This window comes from Physeter macrocephalus, chromosome 1, assembly GCF_002837175.3.
Source record: "Physeter macrocephalus isolate SW-GA chromosome 1, ASM283717v5, whole genome shotgun sequence".
Classification (NCBI taxonomy): domain Eukaryota; kingdom Metazoa; phylum Chordata; class Mammalia; order Artiodactyla; family Physeteridae; genus Physeter; species Physeter macrocephalus.
This window is the reverse complement of record NC_041214.2, coordinates 101,346,733-101,364,697: the sequence shown is the minus strand read 5'-3', so window position 1 is coordinate 101,364,697 and position 17,965 is coordinate 101,346,733. Positions and strand designations below refer to the sequence as shown.

Sequence of the window (17,965 nt, the reverse complement as noted above, 5' to 3'; positions counted from 1 at the left end):
CCCTTCACCCAGCCTCCTTGGCACATGTATCAACCCATGGAGTGGAGGGTGGAGGACCATTCTTTTGCTTTCTAGAAGGAAGTACTAATATTTAAGGTCTGTGAAGTCTGCCCAGGGACTGCCCAGTTTCCAAGCTTCAGGTGATGCATTTTTGGTCCCCAAATTAGGAAATTTGTGCTGAAGCACAAGCATATGCTGCAACACAAATTTCCTAATTTGGGGACCACATTAAGGGACTCCTTAAATGTTCAGGAAGCTCACAGTCCTTGCCAGCCTGAATTCCTTGGAAGCTCCAGCCTGGCTGTTAAGGTGATGATGAGGGTTTCTGTGTGTTAGAGGTGATGACTGCTTTGGATCACAGCCACAGCAGCAGTACTGTGCTGGGAAGAATTCAGTGAAGTTGCTTAATACCTTTCCCAATTCCCGTAACAACTTGGAACTGGATTCTGAACTACGAAGTCTGGGTTCTCTGAGAATTAACATTGATTGGATCATAGGAAATCTCTGAGCTTCTCTGAGCTTAGCATTCTACTCCCTAAAGACCAAGAAAGATGCATAAATGTCACAGAGTTAGAAGAAACTTAAATGTCTAGTCCCACTCTCTCATTTGGAGATAAGAAGCTGAGTCCCGGAGGTAAAGTGACTCATCTCAGGTCAGGGCAAAGACCAGTAGTTTTCCCAAGTCCAGCGGCCCTTTTAAAACACCCATCGAATTCTGTTACAACTCGCCCTTTGCGCTTCATCACCTTCTGTGTAAGTGCCTGACAATTAGCTTTTCTGAGAGTAATGTAAATGCTTAACATTAATCTTTTGATTGTTAAGGCATCCATGTCAAAGAATCCATCTCGAATAAACATGTTGCCAGCTACACAACTACCTAAAGATCCAGCAACCCCCATGAAGTTCCCCTATTGGAAAGCCCTGGGTGACCTACATAACTGACCCCTTGAGTGACCCTACTTTTCCCTTCATGTGCCTAAATTCCCACTCTTAGGTTTAAATTCACTAATAAAAAGTAAACCCGTGAAACCCTAGGCACCCCCACCCTCAACCCCAATACAGGCAGAACCCCAGGTCTCTGCTCTCTACCTGCAGCCTTGCTGTGTGTATCCTCCAGGACCTGTGAATAATAAATCTTGTTTTTTTTACAAAGTTTCCTGATGGTTGATGAAATAAAATTCATATTTTATGGCAAGATGAGAAAAACTTAAAATTCTTCTTTGCCTGTTTGGGCCTCCTCCCTCCCCTTTAGTGTGTATTATGCATTTGCACTAACCAGACCTCCTTAGGAGATAACCTTCCTTCTTAACCTCGTAAGGGGCCACTGTGACCCATGACCCACTACTCATTTTGTACATGTTGATCTGTAAACTGTCAAATGATGCATAACCATTTGTCTCCAAAAAAAGTATGTAACCGAGCTTTGACCTCTAATTGGTAGAACAAACCTCAGAGCTTTCTGAAAGACTGCCTCCCAGGTTATAAGCCTCAGGTTGGCTTGAATAAAAATTTCCATTTCTTTCTTAGATCTGCTACTGATTAATTTTTCATCTACATGGTTGTTGCTAAAGTGCACTTTGCGATCATAAGAGCCACAAAGGCCAGTCCAGCCACAACATTGGTTCCTATGGGGAAACGTCTGTAATACAGGCCCAGGTGAGTGCCCCTGGGCATTCCTGGCTGACAGCATCACTATCGACAGGTTGAGACCATCAGGAAGCACCACTCCGACCTTGATTCTTGAGTTCTTAATAACTAATAAGTGTACAAAATGAAGAGGAAAGTCTGGCATTAGGGGCTTTGCACCAACTCTGAGAGGACTGAAGAGAAGTAGTTAGCATTTTAACTGAGCTTCACTTGGAGTTAAAGAGTACTCAGCAACCACACCCTCTGTCCACACACACCAAACCGTCAAGTACAGAGCAACCATGGAGCAGAAAGGATTCCTCAGCAGGGAAAGGGGAATTCGTGGTGGCACAGAATTGGACAGAGGTTCTTTTCAAGAGGCTTCTCCTTTTCTGGAATCTCCCTACAGTGCTGAGCGCTGAGATCATCAATCAGGGTCAGCTGAGGCCATCATTCACCCTGGTCCTGAGCTATTTTTATCCTCAAGGCTCTAGGAGTTGAGAAGGTGTGAGCTTCGTTATTAACTATAATCCAGAAAATGAGACCAGTGGGCTCCACCGACTCTGCTGCGTCTGGGCCACCAGCCTCTGTAGCAGGCAGGAGGAGGATCTCTCTGCTGAATTAATATTCACCTTAGAGCCCTGGGATTTCTCTAGTGGAAACCAATTCTTGGAAATTCATGGAAGGGAATTATGACAACCAGCAACTTTGGTGAGGCTGTGTCCTTTACAGAGGTTTCCAGATTTTCCTAACTCAACTGGGTGCTTTTCTTTCTAAATACCATAAACTTTCTCAGAAACTATATTTTATTTATTTCTTACCTTTTGTTGTTGCTGTTTTGGGAAGGAAATGCTTTTATAGGAAAAAAACAATACTCAGATTTCAAACAACCTCATCTATACCCCTGGAAGACAGAGATTCGGGTTACCTAATTCTCCAATCCTCCCATTTGCTGAGATTTACTCTGTATTTTTCTAGATTATAGAATTTGAGGACATTTACCAAAAACATCTTCCTCTGAATGTGTCCTTTTGCTGAGCTATGGCTTATACTACAGTCCCCCAAATGATTATACACGACTTCTGCATCCACTCATTAGAGGAAGGAGTTTTCAAATGTATTTGCTAATGATCATCTCAGTGTCACTGAAACCAGAAGAATTCTTGAAAAAGTAATCTCAGGTTATGAAAAAGTGTTGTCTTTCTTTGGGTGTAGGAACTAGAACCTTATTCATATTATTCTATAAGTAAATTTTCTATTATCCCTACCTAGTTTCCTTGGGAGATGAAACTCCCTCATTATTATATTTCCTGAAATTGAGACAATTTGGGGCCCTTAGAAATTGTCCCTATGTAATTTCAGAAACAATCATAAAGAAAACCATTCTTATTGGCAATTTTAAGCTGTGCTTCACCTTGGCAAAAATGTAAGAGCAATGCACATCAACCTGGTTCTTGCACCTTCACCCTTCAGGCAGCTGGTACAGACTGTTCTAGAAGGAGAGAGGAGGAAAGCTCTCCACCATAGGAGAGGGGTAGGGTGGGAGCATAATTTATATAATAAGAAAACTGTGTTCTGAAGTCACTTGTACTTTCTGGACCTCAGTTACCTGTAAAACAGGTAAGAATGAATGTTCTTCATAGAGAATAGGGACAAAACAAGTGATTCCTCAGGTTCATTGAGGTACAAATTCTACTTTTACTATAATTATAACAAAGTTTAGATGATGTAAAGACAAACTTGTACAAATAGGCACAGATAAGTTAAATGCTAGTAGTATTCACATGTGGCTTGAATGCAGTTATTAATATCTAGGCTCACTAGAGTTAATAACCAATTTCAAGACTATTTGGAGAATTAGTTGTTAATAACAGTGACAAAAAATAAGCATCCCTGTTACTGATAGAGGCTGGCACTGTCCGGATGCTAAACGCTGGGGAATCTGATCACCTTAGGGCAAGCTCATATATATTAGTTAATATTACTTGGTCTTTGCTGAAAAAAAAAAGAAAAGTAGGAAAGAAGGAAGGAAGGGAAAGAGGGAGGGAGGAAGGGAGAATATTTAGTTTATATGCCATATGTAAAAAATAAATGCTCTATTTCAAAGACAAGGATTATATTCTGCAATCCAGTTACAATTTTAGCCACTGTTAATTTAGTAACATTTTCCTTTGAAAACAAAAAGAACCCCTAAAGATAATCTCCTTTGTAATTTTATTTTACAAGGTGCCAGTATGATAATGGGCCCATTAGGGAGTCAAACGTGAAGAGTCAAGGTTTCCCATGCTGGGAATTCCATGGTACCTGATAGAACTCTGAAAGTAGCACCTCTAGCTGCACAGCCAGATTCTGGTGGTGATTTAGAAGTTCCTTTTCCCTGAAAGGACACTAAAAGTTAACAGAAACAGGGCGGGAAGTGGCTATGATAACAAATCTGAGTTTGGTACTTGCCCTGGCTTTGGTAGCCAATATCACCGGACTCCTGTAGTTTCAAAATTTCAAACTTCAGGAAAGAAATTCACAGTATAGAGCAGAGCTGTCTTAATCATTTTTAGACTAACATTTCACAAAGGGTTAAGAAGCTATCTGCTCTGTCCCATCTGCTCAGATGTTCATCTGAAAATATCTGTGCTGCGATCTTTAATTTTCTTTAACAGTCATGCTTTTCACTTACCCATTAAAAATACTAAAAAGAGAGGTATAAATACTTATGCTATAGAATACTGTATTCCCAATCACGTCCACCGTATTAAGAAAAGGAAAATATCCATTTTCAATAACATTATTCAGCACCAGATCCTCTCCAGTTAGACAAACAATTCTTTTAAACATCTTTATGATTTAAGGCTTCAGTAACAACTCATGAGTAGGCAAAAGTTTGCTATTTATTTAATCTTGGAAGAACACTGAAAGAAAAAGGCAGGGAATGTAGGCAGTGTGGAAGAACTCTCCTTTACATAGCTGGCCACATGTGGCTTCAACAGCTGCAGGGGAAACTGGCTGGGGCTAAGGTTACATATTTCTGTTCAGTAAGGGTATCCATGGTGGTAACTCTCATGATGACGGTAGTCATCCTGGTAACCATCCTGGTATCCTTGATGGTAACTATGGTAACCATAGCCTGCATACTCATCTTCTGGGCAGCGCATCCCCAGTGACTGCTGAATAGCCATTTCCTGTCTCCGGAGTTGCATCGAATCAATTAAATCGTACACAATTACCATGGACCACATTGGGGAAGGATACCAGGATTTCACATTTCCATCTTTTCCAACTAGAAGCATGGAGAAGTACTCTGGGCTCACTTGAAAATAGTTACGTATGTCTTTCACCAAATGGGCTGGTACGTCTTCTCGCTCCACAACAGAGCTCCCTAAAATAGGATTAGAAAAGTTGTTAGCGGATTGAAGAGGCAGCACTCAGGAAAGCATCAAAGTGAGAAGAAACCACCGTGAGAATAGAGAGAGGACCCAGGAGTCTCTTCTCTTCAGCTCAAAAATCCAATTTAAAAAGTCTGCTTGTTTTTTCTACTAGCAAAGAAATGTCCCTGCTGTTCTACAACATTATTAGTGTATCAAACTTTGGGGCACATAATGTCTCCTTATAGGAATGTTACAAAGTATAAAACCAGTCCCTTCATTTAATCCTGGCAAGATCAACTGCTTAAAAATTTGTCACTAACAAAGATTATATTGTTTATATTTCTAAGTTTACTTCCAATTAGCTTAGTTTCTTGTTTGCGGTTACAGTTTTACTTTTGATGCTGTTGTCTTTATAACAAAACTCTCATTTCGTTGTCAAAGGTGAAAAATACCAATTATCTAAGAGCTGGGAATATATTTAAACTATTATCATTAGTGAAAAGAAGAAAGGGAAGGGAGAAGGGCACTGACACTTTCTGGGTATCTGCTCTGTCCAGCACTGTGCCAGGGATTTATACACATTATCTCAGGTAAAGTGCTTGATCTTGGATGGAAGGACTGGGTTTACTTTCTGAAACTTTTAGTCACTGTCATTTTCTTTCAGCTTCTCCGAGCCTTTTAGTATATGTCCTCATCTGTTGCAAGGGAATCAGTGAGATATGACCTTTGTGCCTCATAAAACTATTTCGAGAATTAAATGAGATAACATAGATGAAAATGCTTTGTAAGCCAATAAAGCCCCATGCAGACAAAAAAGAATTACTTATTTCAGTTAAAAAAATGGATATTTTTGCTGTCACTTATGATATTTTTAGTAAAAACAATATTAGTGATTGTGCTCCCCACACACACACACACACACACACACAGGCAAACATGAGGAGGGAGGATTTTGTGACCTTTCTTCACCTAGGGGCACACCCACTGCTTACATATAAATTAACATAATTTAACTGAACTTATCAGTAGTTTATACTGTTTTAAAGTAACAACACTTTACCATTAATCGGGAACAGTTCTAAAACTCCCCCTACTTCCTCTCCAACACCTAAAAGCTTCAGAACAGTTATGTGGCGCAGACCTAAGAGAAAAAAGAAAACCGTAGAATCTGTAAGTCTTCTTTCACTTCCAAAGACTGGATGTCTAAGAATTAAAAATCTCTAAGTTTAAAAAGAATATAAAACATAACCTGATTAGGTAAAATAATTCATTTTTTTAAAGTTTTTTCATTAAAAGATATATTTAAATACTTATAAAATCTTGAAAAAAGACTAATTGCAGATTTTAGGATTAACAACAGGATCAGATGTGGTCTGGTTTTGTTTTGTTTTTGCAGATTGAAATAGAAGAATTTGCTTTTAAACTGTGATTCTCACTCTACTAAATGACAAAACAAAAATGAAGCCATCAGAACTTTAAAATATCTAAGATGATCTAAGCTGATTAGTGTTCTGGAAAAAAGTCATGCCTAAAGTTATAACAGCTTGCATGGATAATTTAATTTTCTCTCAAAGAAAAGACTACAGACCCTAGCCGTTGTGATTGTTTAAGAAATCATTCTGGCTTCCTCAAAGAAAAGTTTGTCAGTTTAAAGGGCAGGTTCTTAGCACTTTTTTTAGAAGACTCAAAGGGGTAGCACAGCAGGCACAGCTTGCTTCCCAGCCTCAGCTAAAGTTTCAGGAAAGGAAAGAAGGTCATGCCTTGGTAGCTAGTTGGAATTCTTTTGAAGATGAAGCACATATGAAAAGATTCAGGAGAAAGAACATAGGAGGACAAGGAGGCTCTAGATTCATCCTATTCAGATTTCGTGGTTTTAGACAAAATCCGAGCCTAGTCATGGTAGTAACTTGGAACTAAATATGAATGTTGACAGTGTTGACTGTCCAGGGGAGAAAACTGAAAGCCACCATGGAGGGCTCTTTTAAGGAAGAGCTGAAATCCAGGCAAAATGCTATTACAAAAAAATTTTGTGGCTTTTACTCTTCTCTCAGAGAAGTGAAGCATTTCTGTTCTACATGTTGTTGAGTCATGTTTTCAAAAGGGAAGATCATGAATTTAATTATTCCTTAAAAACATGACTTGTTCACATTTCCTGTCTACTGCAAAAGTGTTTGACTTGGGCTCTGTGCAGAGATTCAAAATGAAACATCACCTAATAGCTGCTGCAAAGACATCTTTAGAAAATTAGCAAACCATGATTTTGTTTATATTCTTATTGTGGAGGGTCATTAACTGCTCTAAAAACTTCTGTCTTACCCAGCACTGTTGGTGGCTATACATAATTTAAATTTTGCCTAAGAATACTGACACAATCAAATCTTCTTTACATATATTGATATAAATTCTTAAAGCATTAACCTTGTTAATAGGAGTATAAATAAAAATTCACGAATTTTCTAATTGTTTTTACTGTTATGAGCTCATTTTCTGCCTTCTTTTGAGTTATTATTTCACATCTTAAAACTGAAATGTATTTATAATGTTCAGGTACTGGGTCATAGCAAGGGCCCAGGCTCTGGTAATGTTTTACAAGACTTATACCACCACACCACCTTTTATAAATCAAAAACAGTTTTATAACTAATAAATGATTCTTCTTCCTAATAGAAGTATCGAAATAATACAGATTCATCTATGTTCCAATTATGAATTTTTTAATCTGTGGCCCCCTAGCTACTCTTCCCCCCTCTAATGACTCTCTCAAAATTCTTCCTCTGCAGAGGTGTATCTTACATGAGACTTCAGTTGTGATTTCCACTTTTGAAATTGCTATTATCTCTTTCACTTTTGAAATTGCCATTATCTCTTTGGTTCAAAACAGAACTAAGTAATAAGTTCTGTGTATTATGCATTTCCTTTCCTTTCTATATGTCCATATTCAAAATGATACTAGCTCTTTCTGACCGCTAGGATAATAATGTTTAGTAAAAAAAAGCATACATTAGTTTTCAAAACACTGAGCAATTTACTGCAAATAATGATAGTAATAATAAACTGCATTTCTCTTTGACCTGCTTGTCTTAAAGCATAAGGTTCTGTTGAACAGATCTTGCTGTCTTCCTGGTGCCCAATTAGAGATCAAAATCCTTTCTAAGGGAATGGCAATATAGTACAGTGTGCTTCAATTCATTCATTAATTCCCAAAGCCATTCCTGTTTTACAAAAGATAGTTAATCTATGGAGAAGTACACAATGTTGGTACCTAATTATTACCTAAGTAAGTGATAACACCCGAGTTTTATGATCTTGAGACAAGTTTTTAAAAAGCAAACAAGAAGACAACATAATACAGATCACTTAAAGTAAAGCAGCAGGTATTTTCAAACACTTTAATGAAGAACCTGAGAGGGCAGAATATTGAGAAAAAAGAAAAAAGAAAAACAGACCCCAGTTGACTAAGATTCCAGTCTGAAAGCAACTTTATCCTCAGTATAACTGAGTAAGTGTCTAGGAATCTACAGTCTGGACTGGGGAATATTTGGATGACCTAATGTTCCATTTTAGAACTGACCAGGAAGAGAGTGGTATGGGAAAGCAGTGATGCTTTAAGACAAGCAGGTCAGTGAGGCTTCCCACTCACCAAAATTGCATGCCTGACCACTGAGGGCAGAGAGCTGCTGTGAATAGGCCCAGTCTTCATCATTGGGCGCTGAGATCACTAGCAACCGCCTCCTCCATCGGAACCTGGAAAAGAAGCAGAAGGCCACAATTGCTGCTTCAAACAATAGCGGCCAGGGCTTCCCTGGTGGCGCAGTGGTCGAGAGTCCGCCTGCCGATGCAGGGGACACGGGTTCGAATTCTCATTAAACTGACTTAGCAGGATTCTTAATAAAAGTCAGTTAGGCAGGCCAAAGACAAGGCCCAAGGACAAGGCCTAGCAGTAAAGAGGGCTCAGAGGAGCCTATGTAAAGTTTGGTCAAGGAGAGTCTTTGTCACATCCCAATAAATCTCTTATACTTCTTACTCCATCTTGGCAACTACTTCCCGGAGGCCTTGAATTGACACACGGGGTGAACTGGGAAATCTGATCAGTACCCTGCTCTGTAGCAAAACATGTAGACCTTTATGGCTAGATCACTATGGCTTGAAGGATAAAGTTCCTGGAGTTAAAAAAAAAAAAAAAAAAAAAAAGATAGAGGCCAGTGTGAAAACGCAGAGTAACTTCGGCTGTCATTTTTTTCCTGTGCCAATAAAAAACAGTGACCCTTAGAAATATTTCATAGCTCCTCAAAGCCTAATATTAAACTGTATTACCACATTTCTTGCACTTTTTCTTTTGTACCTTCACCGTCTGCCTACTGTGACATTGGCGTGATGTGTCAGGCATGAGTCTGGTCATCAGGCATGAGTCTGGTCCCCATGCCTGATGAGGTCACTTAGGGAGAGACGGAGCTCTCAGATACAATGAAAACTAGCCGATATTGTATGTTAAATTGTAGCAACAGAAATAAGGGAATCAGAAAATAACTGAAGAAAACTCAGGTTCTGGTAGAGTTCCCTAGGGTTTTTGGGTGGGGCAGGGAGCAGTGAATATATGGACAGGAAATAGTATGGAAAAAAAGAACTGAATTTTAAGTAGATGACAGTGACAGGAAGAAGGAAAATAGGAAAGTGTCTTAAAGGGTCAAGGAGGGTTCCTGGGAAAATAAAGCCCTGTGTACCTTCCTCAATAGCCAGTGGCTCTTCCAGAGGCAAATGCTAGTTCTAAAATGTACCCTTGGGCTTCCTGGTGGCGCAGTAGTTGAGAGTCCGCCTGCCGATGCAGGGGACGCAGGTTCGTGCCCCGGTCCGGGAAGATCCCACATGCCGCGGAGCGGCTGGGCCCGTGAGCCACGGCCGCTGAGCCTGCGCGTCCGGAGCCTGTGCTCCACAACGGGAGAGGCCACAGCAGTGAGAGGCCCGCGTACCGCAAAAAAAAAATTAAAAATAAAATGTACTTTATCATCATAGTAAGAACCACCACTTACAGAGTACCCCTATGAAGTAGAATGGGGCTAAACCTAGAGCCATAGGATTTTAGATTATATGATAAACTTGTTTCTGCTCTTACAGCTCCAACACGGCAGGGCAGTGGAAAGAGTTTTTGTCTTACAGCCAGGAAGCTTGGTCCACATTTTGTCACTGCCACTTTTTTGGGTTCCTTGAGCATGTCACTCTGTTCATCTAAGTCATAGTTTTTCCTGAGCTCTAGAATCAAAAAGAGCATCCACCTCAAAGAGGTGTTATAAGAATTAAACTCTAAAACCCATCAATGTAAGTTAGGCATGTGATGGCACAGATATAGATCTGTCTTAATGTCTTAATCTGCAGGCTTCTTGACTTAGAACTTTGTCCTACAGATGGATAATGTCCATTTCCCCATTAACAGATCTTGGACATTATCTATCATGATGTCATACAACAACCGATTTAATCCTTATGTTTGTGTATCATTTTACAGCTCACTTTTACCTACACAATATGTGATCCTCACTAGAGTTCAGTGAGGGCATGACTTGTTTTCCCCATTTTACAGATAACAAAACGAGGCTTAGAGAAGTGAGGTAACTTGCCTAACTAGTAAATCTAAGAGGTGGTACCAAAATACAGATTTCTTTGACTCCTGGTGCAGTGCTTTCCCTAGTCTACCCCCTCAGAGGTACTGATGCTTGGCTGGCGCCTCAGGGTCCCAAAGAGGATAGGAAGGAGAGAGGGTGTGCCTCCAAGGGGCCGCTGCATGCATTTGTCTCAAATTCCACCTTCACTGGAGAAGGGTTTTTTGCTTTCTGCCCTCAGTGCTGGTGACTGCGGGGTGTCAGTGCACTCATGGAGCCGGAAGCCAGTTGATTTTATTCATGGCTTCTCTCCCTGTGCCCCTTCAAGCCTCACAGTGAACAGGAGAGTTTTCAGTCCCAAAGAAAATGGCCTCTTAGGGGAATAGTGGTTTGGATGAATGAGAGAAAATGATAGTCTGATGAAATACAACCTCTGAATGGGTGCCTGTAGCAAGGCTCGCCAAGAATTGCTTGCTGTGACATTACATTAGCTTCCTCTGCTTGTTTTGCTTCAAAGGGAAAGAAAAACTAAAATCTCCACTGAGGATAGGAAGATGAATGTATTTGCATAAAGGAGGGGAGAGGAGAGTCTGAGACTGTCTGAGGTTTCCTGGGAAACGGAACAGTGACTGCTCTCGGATCACGAAAAGGGTCTCCTGTATCTTCCCTGCTTCCTTAGGAGGCATGCCAGACCGGCACCGGTACCCCAGCCAGCACCCAAAGCAGGCCAGCCTTCCTGGCCTCACGCAGAGCTTCAGGGTATCCTGGAGGGAGCTATTTTGGGTGAGGTCTATTTTGGCTTGTTTACCTGTGTGCACCACTGAATGCTGTCAGACTGGAGAAGGATGGGATCTGAGACTCCCTGTCCCAGACACAATCAAGAGAAGGTCATTTCCCCTAAGTGATGATTCTTTATCCCACAGACCTTTACATTAAGATACAAGGCCCCAGCTCCCAGTACTGAAGGACAAATGTTAATGGAACTAACTTCTATAGGAAGTAACAAGAGATGTGAATGTGGCCCAGATCCTTATTTGGGACAAATTGTTTTTCCGTCACTTTACTTTGTCAGTAAATAGAAAGTCTACAAGCTATGCGTGTGTTTGCTTCTTTTAACTGGCATTTCCAAATTAGTGTGCATTTGCCCACTCTTTAGGGCTTCTGTCTCAGAGAAAGGTAATTATTGCCTGAACCATATGAGTATCACTAAAAACTAGACTGGCTTCAGAGTCTGGTCAGCTGAAACCAGGCTGTATAGACCCATCAACAGCTCAGCAAATATGAAGGAAAATTTCCATTTGGATACTCCTTTATTTATAGAACAGCTAGGTAGAAAAAATTTTTTTTTTTCAGTTCTCTTTGCCTGGGTTTCAGTTCTGAAGGTGTTTATTAAATCTCCTCTTAGCTCTCCTTTGATGACAAAGTTCTCTAACTAGGACCTTAATAAATGGCCCGAATACTACTAATAACCACCATTTATTGATTACTTGCTTTGTGCTAGGTTCTAGCTCATTACCTTTAGTATCAAATTTACCTTTCATAACAATCTTAAGAATAGATAAATTTATTATGCCCATTTTGCAAATGAAAAAACTAAAGCCCAAAGAGATTAAGCAATTAGCCCAAGGTCACACAGCTAATAAGTGGAGAAACCAGGAATCAACTTCAGGGCTGTCTTACTCATGCCTTTAAGTAACACACTATTCTACTTTAATTTTTAAGATCAGTGATAATTGTCAGCACGATGATTCCATGACCACAGGTCATAGATAGCCATAGGACATCTAACTTATAATCATATGCCATTCTGAATATCCATAAAAGATGTATGTTCCTGAAATAGTAGTAAATATAAGAGCTCACAAGGCTCTAACATTAGAAGGAAAATAGATTTACATTATGTAGGGCCCTATCCAGTTCAAAAGACTTTAAATGCAAAATACGTGTAATGTCTTAAGAATCAAAAAAATACAAATTCAAATCAGTGATCAACTTGAATGAGCATTGCAAGCTTTGTGAGTGAACAAAAGTGACATAACGTCAGTTTTCCCTTTCAAGTTTTGAAACCCATGACACTGTGATTATAAAAAGACCCTCTGCCTGGAAATGGTGAGAACAATCCCTCAGAATGTCTGTAGTTGCAGGTCTCATGGCTGGCCTAAATCCTTGGTTATAAATAATATCAATGAACTGGATAGTTACTGCTTTAGAGATCAGGCTATGTGAGTTTAATGGGTTGGTTCAGTGGGTATGCCTCTTTCAGCCCTAGAAGATTTAGAATTAAGAAGAGGAAGTTTGCAAAGAATCAAAATCGTAGTAATAATATACATTTCTGATTTTCTTTATATAATTTATGCTCTTGTGAAACTTAAGAGAATTTGGCTTAAAATGATAGCCTTGAAACTCCAAACTAGAATGTGTAATTGAGTGTTTGGTTTAGATGTATAGTTTTAGGTTGAAATCTTACTAAGCGTATACAGTTATTAGAACATCTGAGAAAACTTTAGATTCACTGTATTTACAAGATTAACTTATTAAACTTATGGCTCATTTAAGTACTCAGAAAGGTTTTGATTATTTCAAGGAATTGAAAGAAAGATATTAAATGTAAAATGGCTGTTTGGCATAATGACATTGTTTAATTACTGAGTTCATAAGTGAGATTAAATAAGAGTGATAGTTAAAATTTGCCAGGTTATAAATAAAATGATAAGATTTAAAAGCCTAACTTAAAAGTTTAAGAGAAAACTAAGGTCTTGAATTTATAACTTGGATATATTTAACACTATTGGTTAAAATCAAAAGTAAACTTCTAAAGAATCTTTTCTGCCTAACAAAGGACAGAACGGTAAAAGAAATAAAAAGAAGGGAAGGAAAGGGAAGGGGAGGGGAAGAAAATACCTCAAGGACAACAGCAAGCTCTTATCCTCAATCTTCTAAATCACTGCCATCTAGAAGGATGACCTTGAACTAAAAGTTGATATTTCAGAGCCCCCAGGATTGGACAAGAAGCCATCGGCCCAGTAGAGCCCTAGAGCCCTTTTTCAGCCAGGAGAGTGGCCTGAAGACTGAATGAGCCTTATGTCCTTAGGGAGGCATGCACCTTTCATCTCCACTCCAGGTATTTGCACTGTACTGAAAATTTGGATGAAGGCAGAATCTTGGGTTCCTTTCAGCTCTGAAATCTTGTGGTTTTAGGAGTATCTTTCTTCACTTCAAACTCTGGGCCTCTGGGTTCACACTAAAAATAATTCATATTATATTTTCAAAATGAGTGTTAGATAAGAGCGTGGACTTTGGGAACCAGATTATCCTGGGGCCACTAAGTTCTAGAACTGACACTAGCTCAGTGATGAAAGTTATTTAATCTCCATTAGCCTGAGTTGTCTTGTCTGCAGCAAGACAGTAGTTACAGTATTTAGATCATGGGATTGTTGTGAAGATTAAACTCAGGAGGGAAGAAGAAGTACTTGGCACAAAAGGTGATGACAGCAACCCTGGAGTGGAAGTAGGGCTACTTGCTGTCGTTATTCTCATGGGTGAGAGATTTTTAAGATAGGGTTAATTGGAAGCATAGCGGCAACATACCTAGAAAATTGTAAACTGAAAATTTGGATGAATGGCTAGTCCTATGCTCTTTACACATCATGTTGTTATCCCTTAAAAGACCCAAGCTTCCTGAATCTAGAGGAATTCAGATTATCCATTTCCTAATCACAGAATTCTTGATGCTTAGGTGAAATTTCTGCATCCTTGCACCTCTTAAGGTCCCAAGGATTTGTAGAATTTTCATCCAACATGAGGGAAGGGATGGAGAAGGGAAAAAGTAGAGTGATTTTTTTTTTATACTCTTTTTTGTGTATGTACTAGAGTTTCCCTATAATGGTTGTCAATAAACCATACTCCCCAAGGAATCAGGGAGCTGGGTCAAGAGGATTTCTCCTTTTGAGGTCTTAGTGGAGCTTTTGTTCTCTGCAGAGTTGGAAGGAAGCAGAAAATCAAGCAGTGTTCCAAATCCTGTTTGGAACTAGAAAGGGCCCAATAAATATGTAAAATAAAAGTACAGTATACAAAGCCCTCCAAATTGACTGACTGAATAAACTAACCCTCACAGAAGTTCAGAATTCTGTATCTGTGCCAAAAAAAAAAAAAAGGCAGAAAAAAAAGAAAAGACCTATCCAAAGCCACCAAATTAACACTCAAGCTTGGAGCTGACCCCAGCCAGCCCTGCAACCAGAGCAACTTCCAAAAGGACAAGACTAAGCTTGGTGGCTAGAGTGCCGTGAAGAGGACAGACGTCTCACAGGGAAGGTCACTCTGCACACACATGTCTGCTCTGTGTTTCTCTGGGGTTTTCATTAGCTCACTCAGAACACTCTCCCGTCTGCCTCTTCGGGGTCTCCAAAGGTGATGTACCTGGATAGGAAGCTCTCCAGTGACTGCTTCTTGTCTTCCTTGCAAACAATGCCCTCCTTCTTCTGCTTTTCCATGTCTTTGATTCGGGACTGGAAGGTATCAATCACATCGAACACAGACTTCATTGCTATAGGCACCTCATAATATTGCTATTGAAGGAAAAATAAAAAGTATATAATGTATAAAGGTGTTTCTTCCCTATGTCCAGAGGATAGAGAGCTTGAGAGAATTCAGGGTGGCTCCGGGGAAATCAGAGCCTGGAGGGCTCTTTGATTTATAAATTCTCTCCTGCAGTAGTACCTCTGCTGATTTTTTGAGGTTTTGAATCCACGAAACAAAAGCCTTTACCTTCCATGAAGGTCTTAACTTCACTGTTTTTACTGGGAAGGGTCCATGCCTTCCTCACCACACATATTCTAGGCTCACTACCTCTGGGACTAAGCTGGTTCCTCTTCACTATACAACTGGAGAGTAGGTCAGAAACACTGTACTAAACACAAGAAAACAAATGGAATAACATGTTAGAGTATCTGACCTGAGCAATAAGGGTAATTTTCCACCAGAAGGAGGCCTGCTCTGTGGTCATCAGAAATCTACATAAACTCTTTGTGATTCCCAGAGACTATTTTATTGAGCAAGCATTACTTAAAATTAGGTCATGTTTGCTTATGTATTCTCAGAAAAAAAGCTGGATCTAACTTTTTTGGGGATAATGAAATTCAGTTTCCTGCATCAAAGCTGTCTGGACTTAGAACAGCAACCTGAGGTGGATTTGAGGGCTGGCTGATCAGCATAAGTGCCCTCAATGGGAATTTAGTAAATCATGGAATGTGAAAGCTGGCCGAGACCTTGGGGATCATCTAGTCCAACCTCTCACATTAGAGGTGGCACAACACAAATGTGGAATGAATTATTGAAGGGATCTCTCTCCAGATCCAGAAAAATACTGCAGGTTGAATCAGCTATTCTAATAGCCCAGACAGCTTTTTTTTAAAAGGATTTTCATGTAAGCATGGGCTCTGGAGTCAACCTGCGTGGGTATGAAGTCCAACACTAACTGGGTGAACTTGGGCAAGTTACTTAACTACTCTGGGTCTCTATTTGTCCTCTGTGAAACAATGATAATACTTGCTATTTATCTTAGAGGTTTGAGACAAGGATTGTAAACATCTGAGGTGAGTGCTTGACATAATGAAAGCACTCAATAAAGTTAGTTATTATTGTTAATATTATTATGACTACATGGCACAGTGTTTCAGGGTTCAGAATCTCTGTCCTTATCATAGGAAGAAAGTAGGTGTAAAACCCTACTGTCTTGCCCATGTTGGATCAGGAGGTAAACTTCCAGGCCCTTTCAAAGTAGGCCTATGTTAAATCTGGGTTTTCTGAAAACAGAAGCTAAATACTCTTTACTTTTTATCACCAGGGCCTGGCTGGTGATAAACATCATAGCTATTGAACAATTGTCTGGTGAATGCATGACTTTGATGTTACAGAAGAATTTAGTCTGGGTCAAGTAGCTGGGCCATAGGTGGTCATCCAATCCAATATTTTCCATAGACCACATTTCTAGACACAAATTCTACAGGACAATGGGAACTATTTGGACCATTTCAAAACCTTCTGATTTATGAAATAACTTGTGCTTAGTCATATGTCTAATAGACTCATTGACAAAAAATTGAGTTGCTATCTTAAGGAATGTCACTGCATCATCCAAAACAGGAACCCATACCTTGACTCTCAGGTCCACATCGGTGAGCACCATGAAGAAGTCATTGTAGGTCATTCCATACTCCTTCCTTAGCTCGCTGATAAGAGGCTGGTCTACCAAGTCCTCATCATCCACAACACGCATAGGTTTCTCATTATCTTAAGGCAAATGAAATGTGAATAAATATGGATGTGACAAAACAGAAATCAGTGGGAAACCAAAGGGTAGAGGCCCTGAGCCTTCATCCCAAGTTAATTAGAAGAGTTTTCGTTAGTTGCACACATTTGACTAACATTTTGTTTGAACAAGCGTTTCCAAAGTGAACAAATAAATACAGAAACAAGTGAATAAACTCATTTTGAAAATCACTCTTCCAAAGATGATCAAACCGCCATCTCTGCCCACCCTGGTCATAGTGAATCAGAAGGAGCAACGTGAGAGTGAAGCTGCTGAGTCATCCCTGGAAGAAGACTGCCAACTCATTCTGGGGATGAGTCATCACCCTAACTCACCAGGGAACCAGACCCAGATTCTTTGGTTAAGTTTTATTTCATTTTAAATTTTATTTTAGTTTTAGTTATTTGTTTAAGTCTAAAATCAGTGTCTGTTCCTCCCACTTAGAGAATCACTTTGGGACTCAGTGAACTATGTCATTGCAATAGAGAAAAATAAAAAGCCTATGTTCAAATCTGGTCATTTGGCTCCAAAAAAAAGTCAAGCTATTCATAATATAAATTTTGTAAGTGAATACAATTTTAAGTAAAATGTTACTGAATTTATGGAAGTTTTTAGTGTGAGGTATTTTTTCAAATATCAAGCCCTGAAAACGAATTATTATAATTCAGAATGGTTCCTAAAGGTGCTACTGGGTTAATGGGAAGTATGAACATGGCAAATTACTATGTCTGGAAAGCATTTTGGAAAGGATAGGACAGCTTTATTTACTTCTTGTCTCCCATACAGGTCACAGTGTTTCCCTCAACCCTATTAAAATTTTTATCTGCAAAATAATCCCCTGTATTTTGAAAAAATGTGCAAAAGTTAAAGTTAGAAAATATGTGATAACAGATCTATTACAGAAGGGAATCTATCAGTTATTATCAATACTGCTACCCAATGAATAGTACTACAGTAGAAAAAAACACAATTTTCCAGATACAGAGGTTATACAGCTGAGTACCACAGACTATTACTCTTTTATTGATATAAAGGGGACAATTACAATTTAAGTATTACTTTGGTTTATTTGATTA

The 17,965-nt window shown here is 39.4% G+C and overlaps 1 protein-coding gene across 1 annotated transcript in view; it reads right to left on the bottom strand.

The window, feature by feature from the left end:
* Nucleotides 1-4,488: 4,488 nt before the first annotated feature.
* Nucleotides 4,489-17,965, bottom strand: part of CCDC80 (coiled-coil domain containing 80) — a 32,968-nt gene continuing 19,491 nt past the window's right edge. The window contains exons 4-8 of the mRNA XM_007104000.4: nucleotides 16,734-16,870; nucleotides 14,999-15,147; nucleotides 8,629-8,732; nucleotides 6,049-6,129; nucleotides 4,489-4,999 (exon numbers count right to left, since the gene is read on the bottom strand). Of these exons, the coding sequence (XP_007104062.1) occupies nucleotides 4,653-4,999; nucleotides 6,049-6,129; nucleotides 8,629-8,732; nucleotides 14,999-15,147; nucleotides 16,734-16,870 (818 nt within the window). The 3' untranslated portion in view covers nucleotides 4,489-4,652. The remainder of the gene's footprint in view (nucleotides 5,000-6,048; nucleotides 6,130-8,628; nucleotides 8,733-14,998; nucleotides 15,148-16,733; nucleotides 16,871-17,965) is intronic.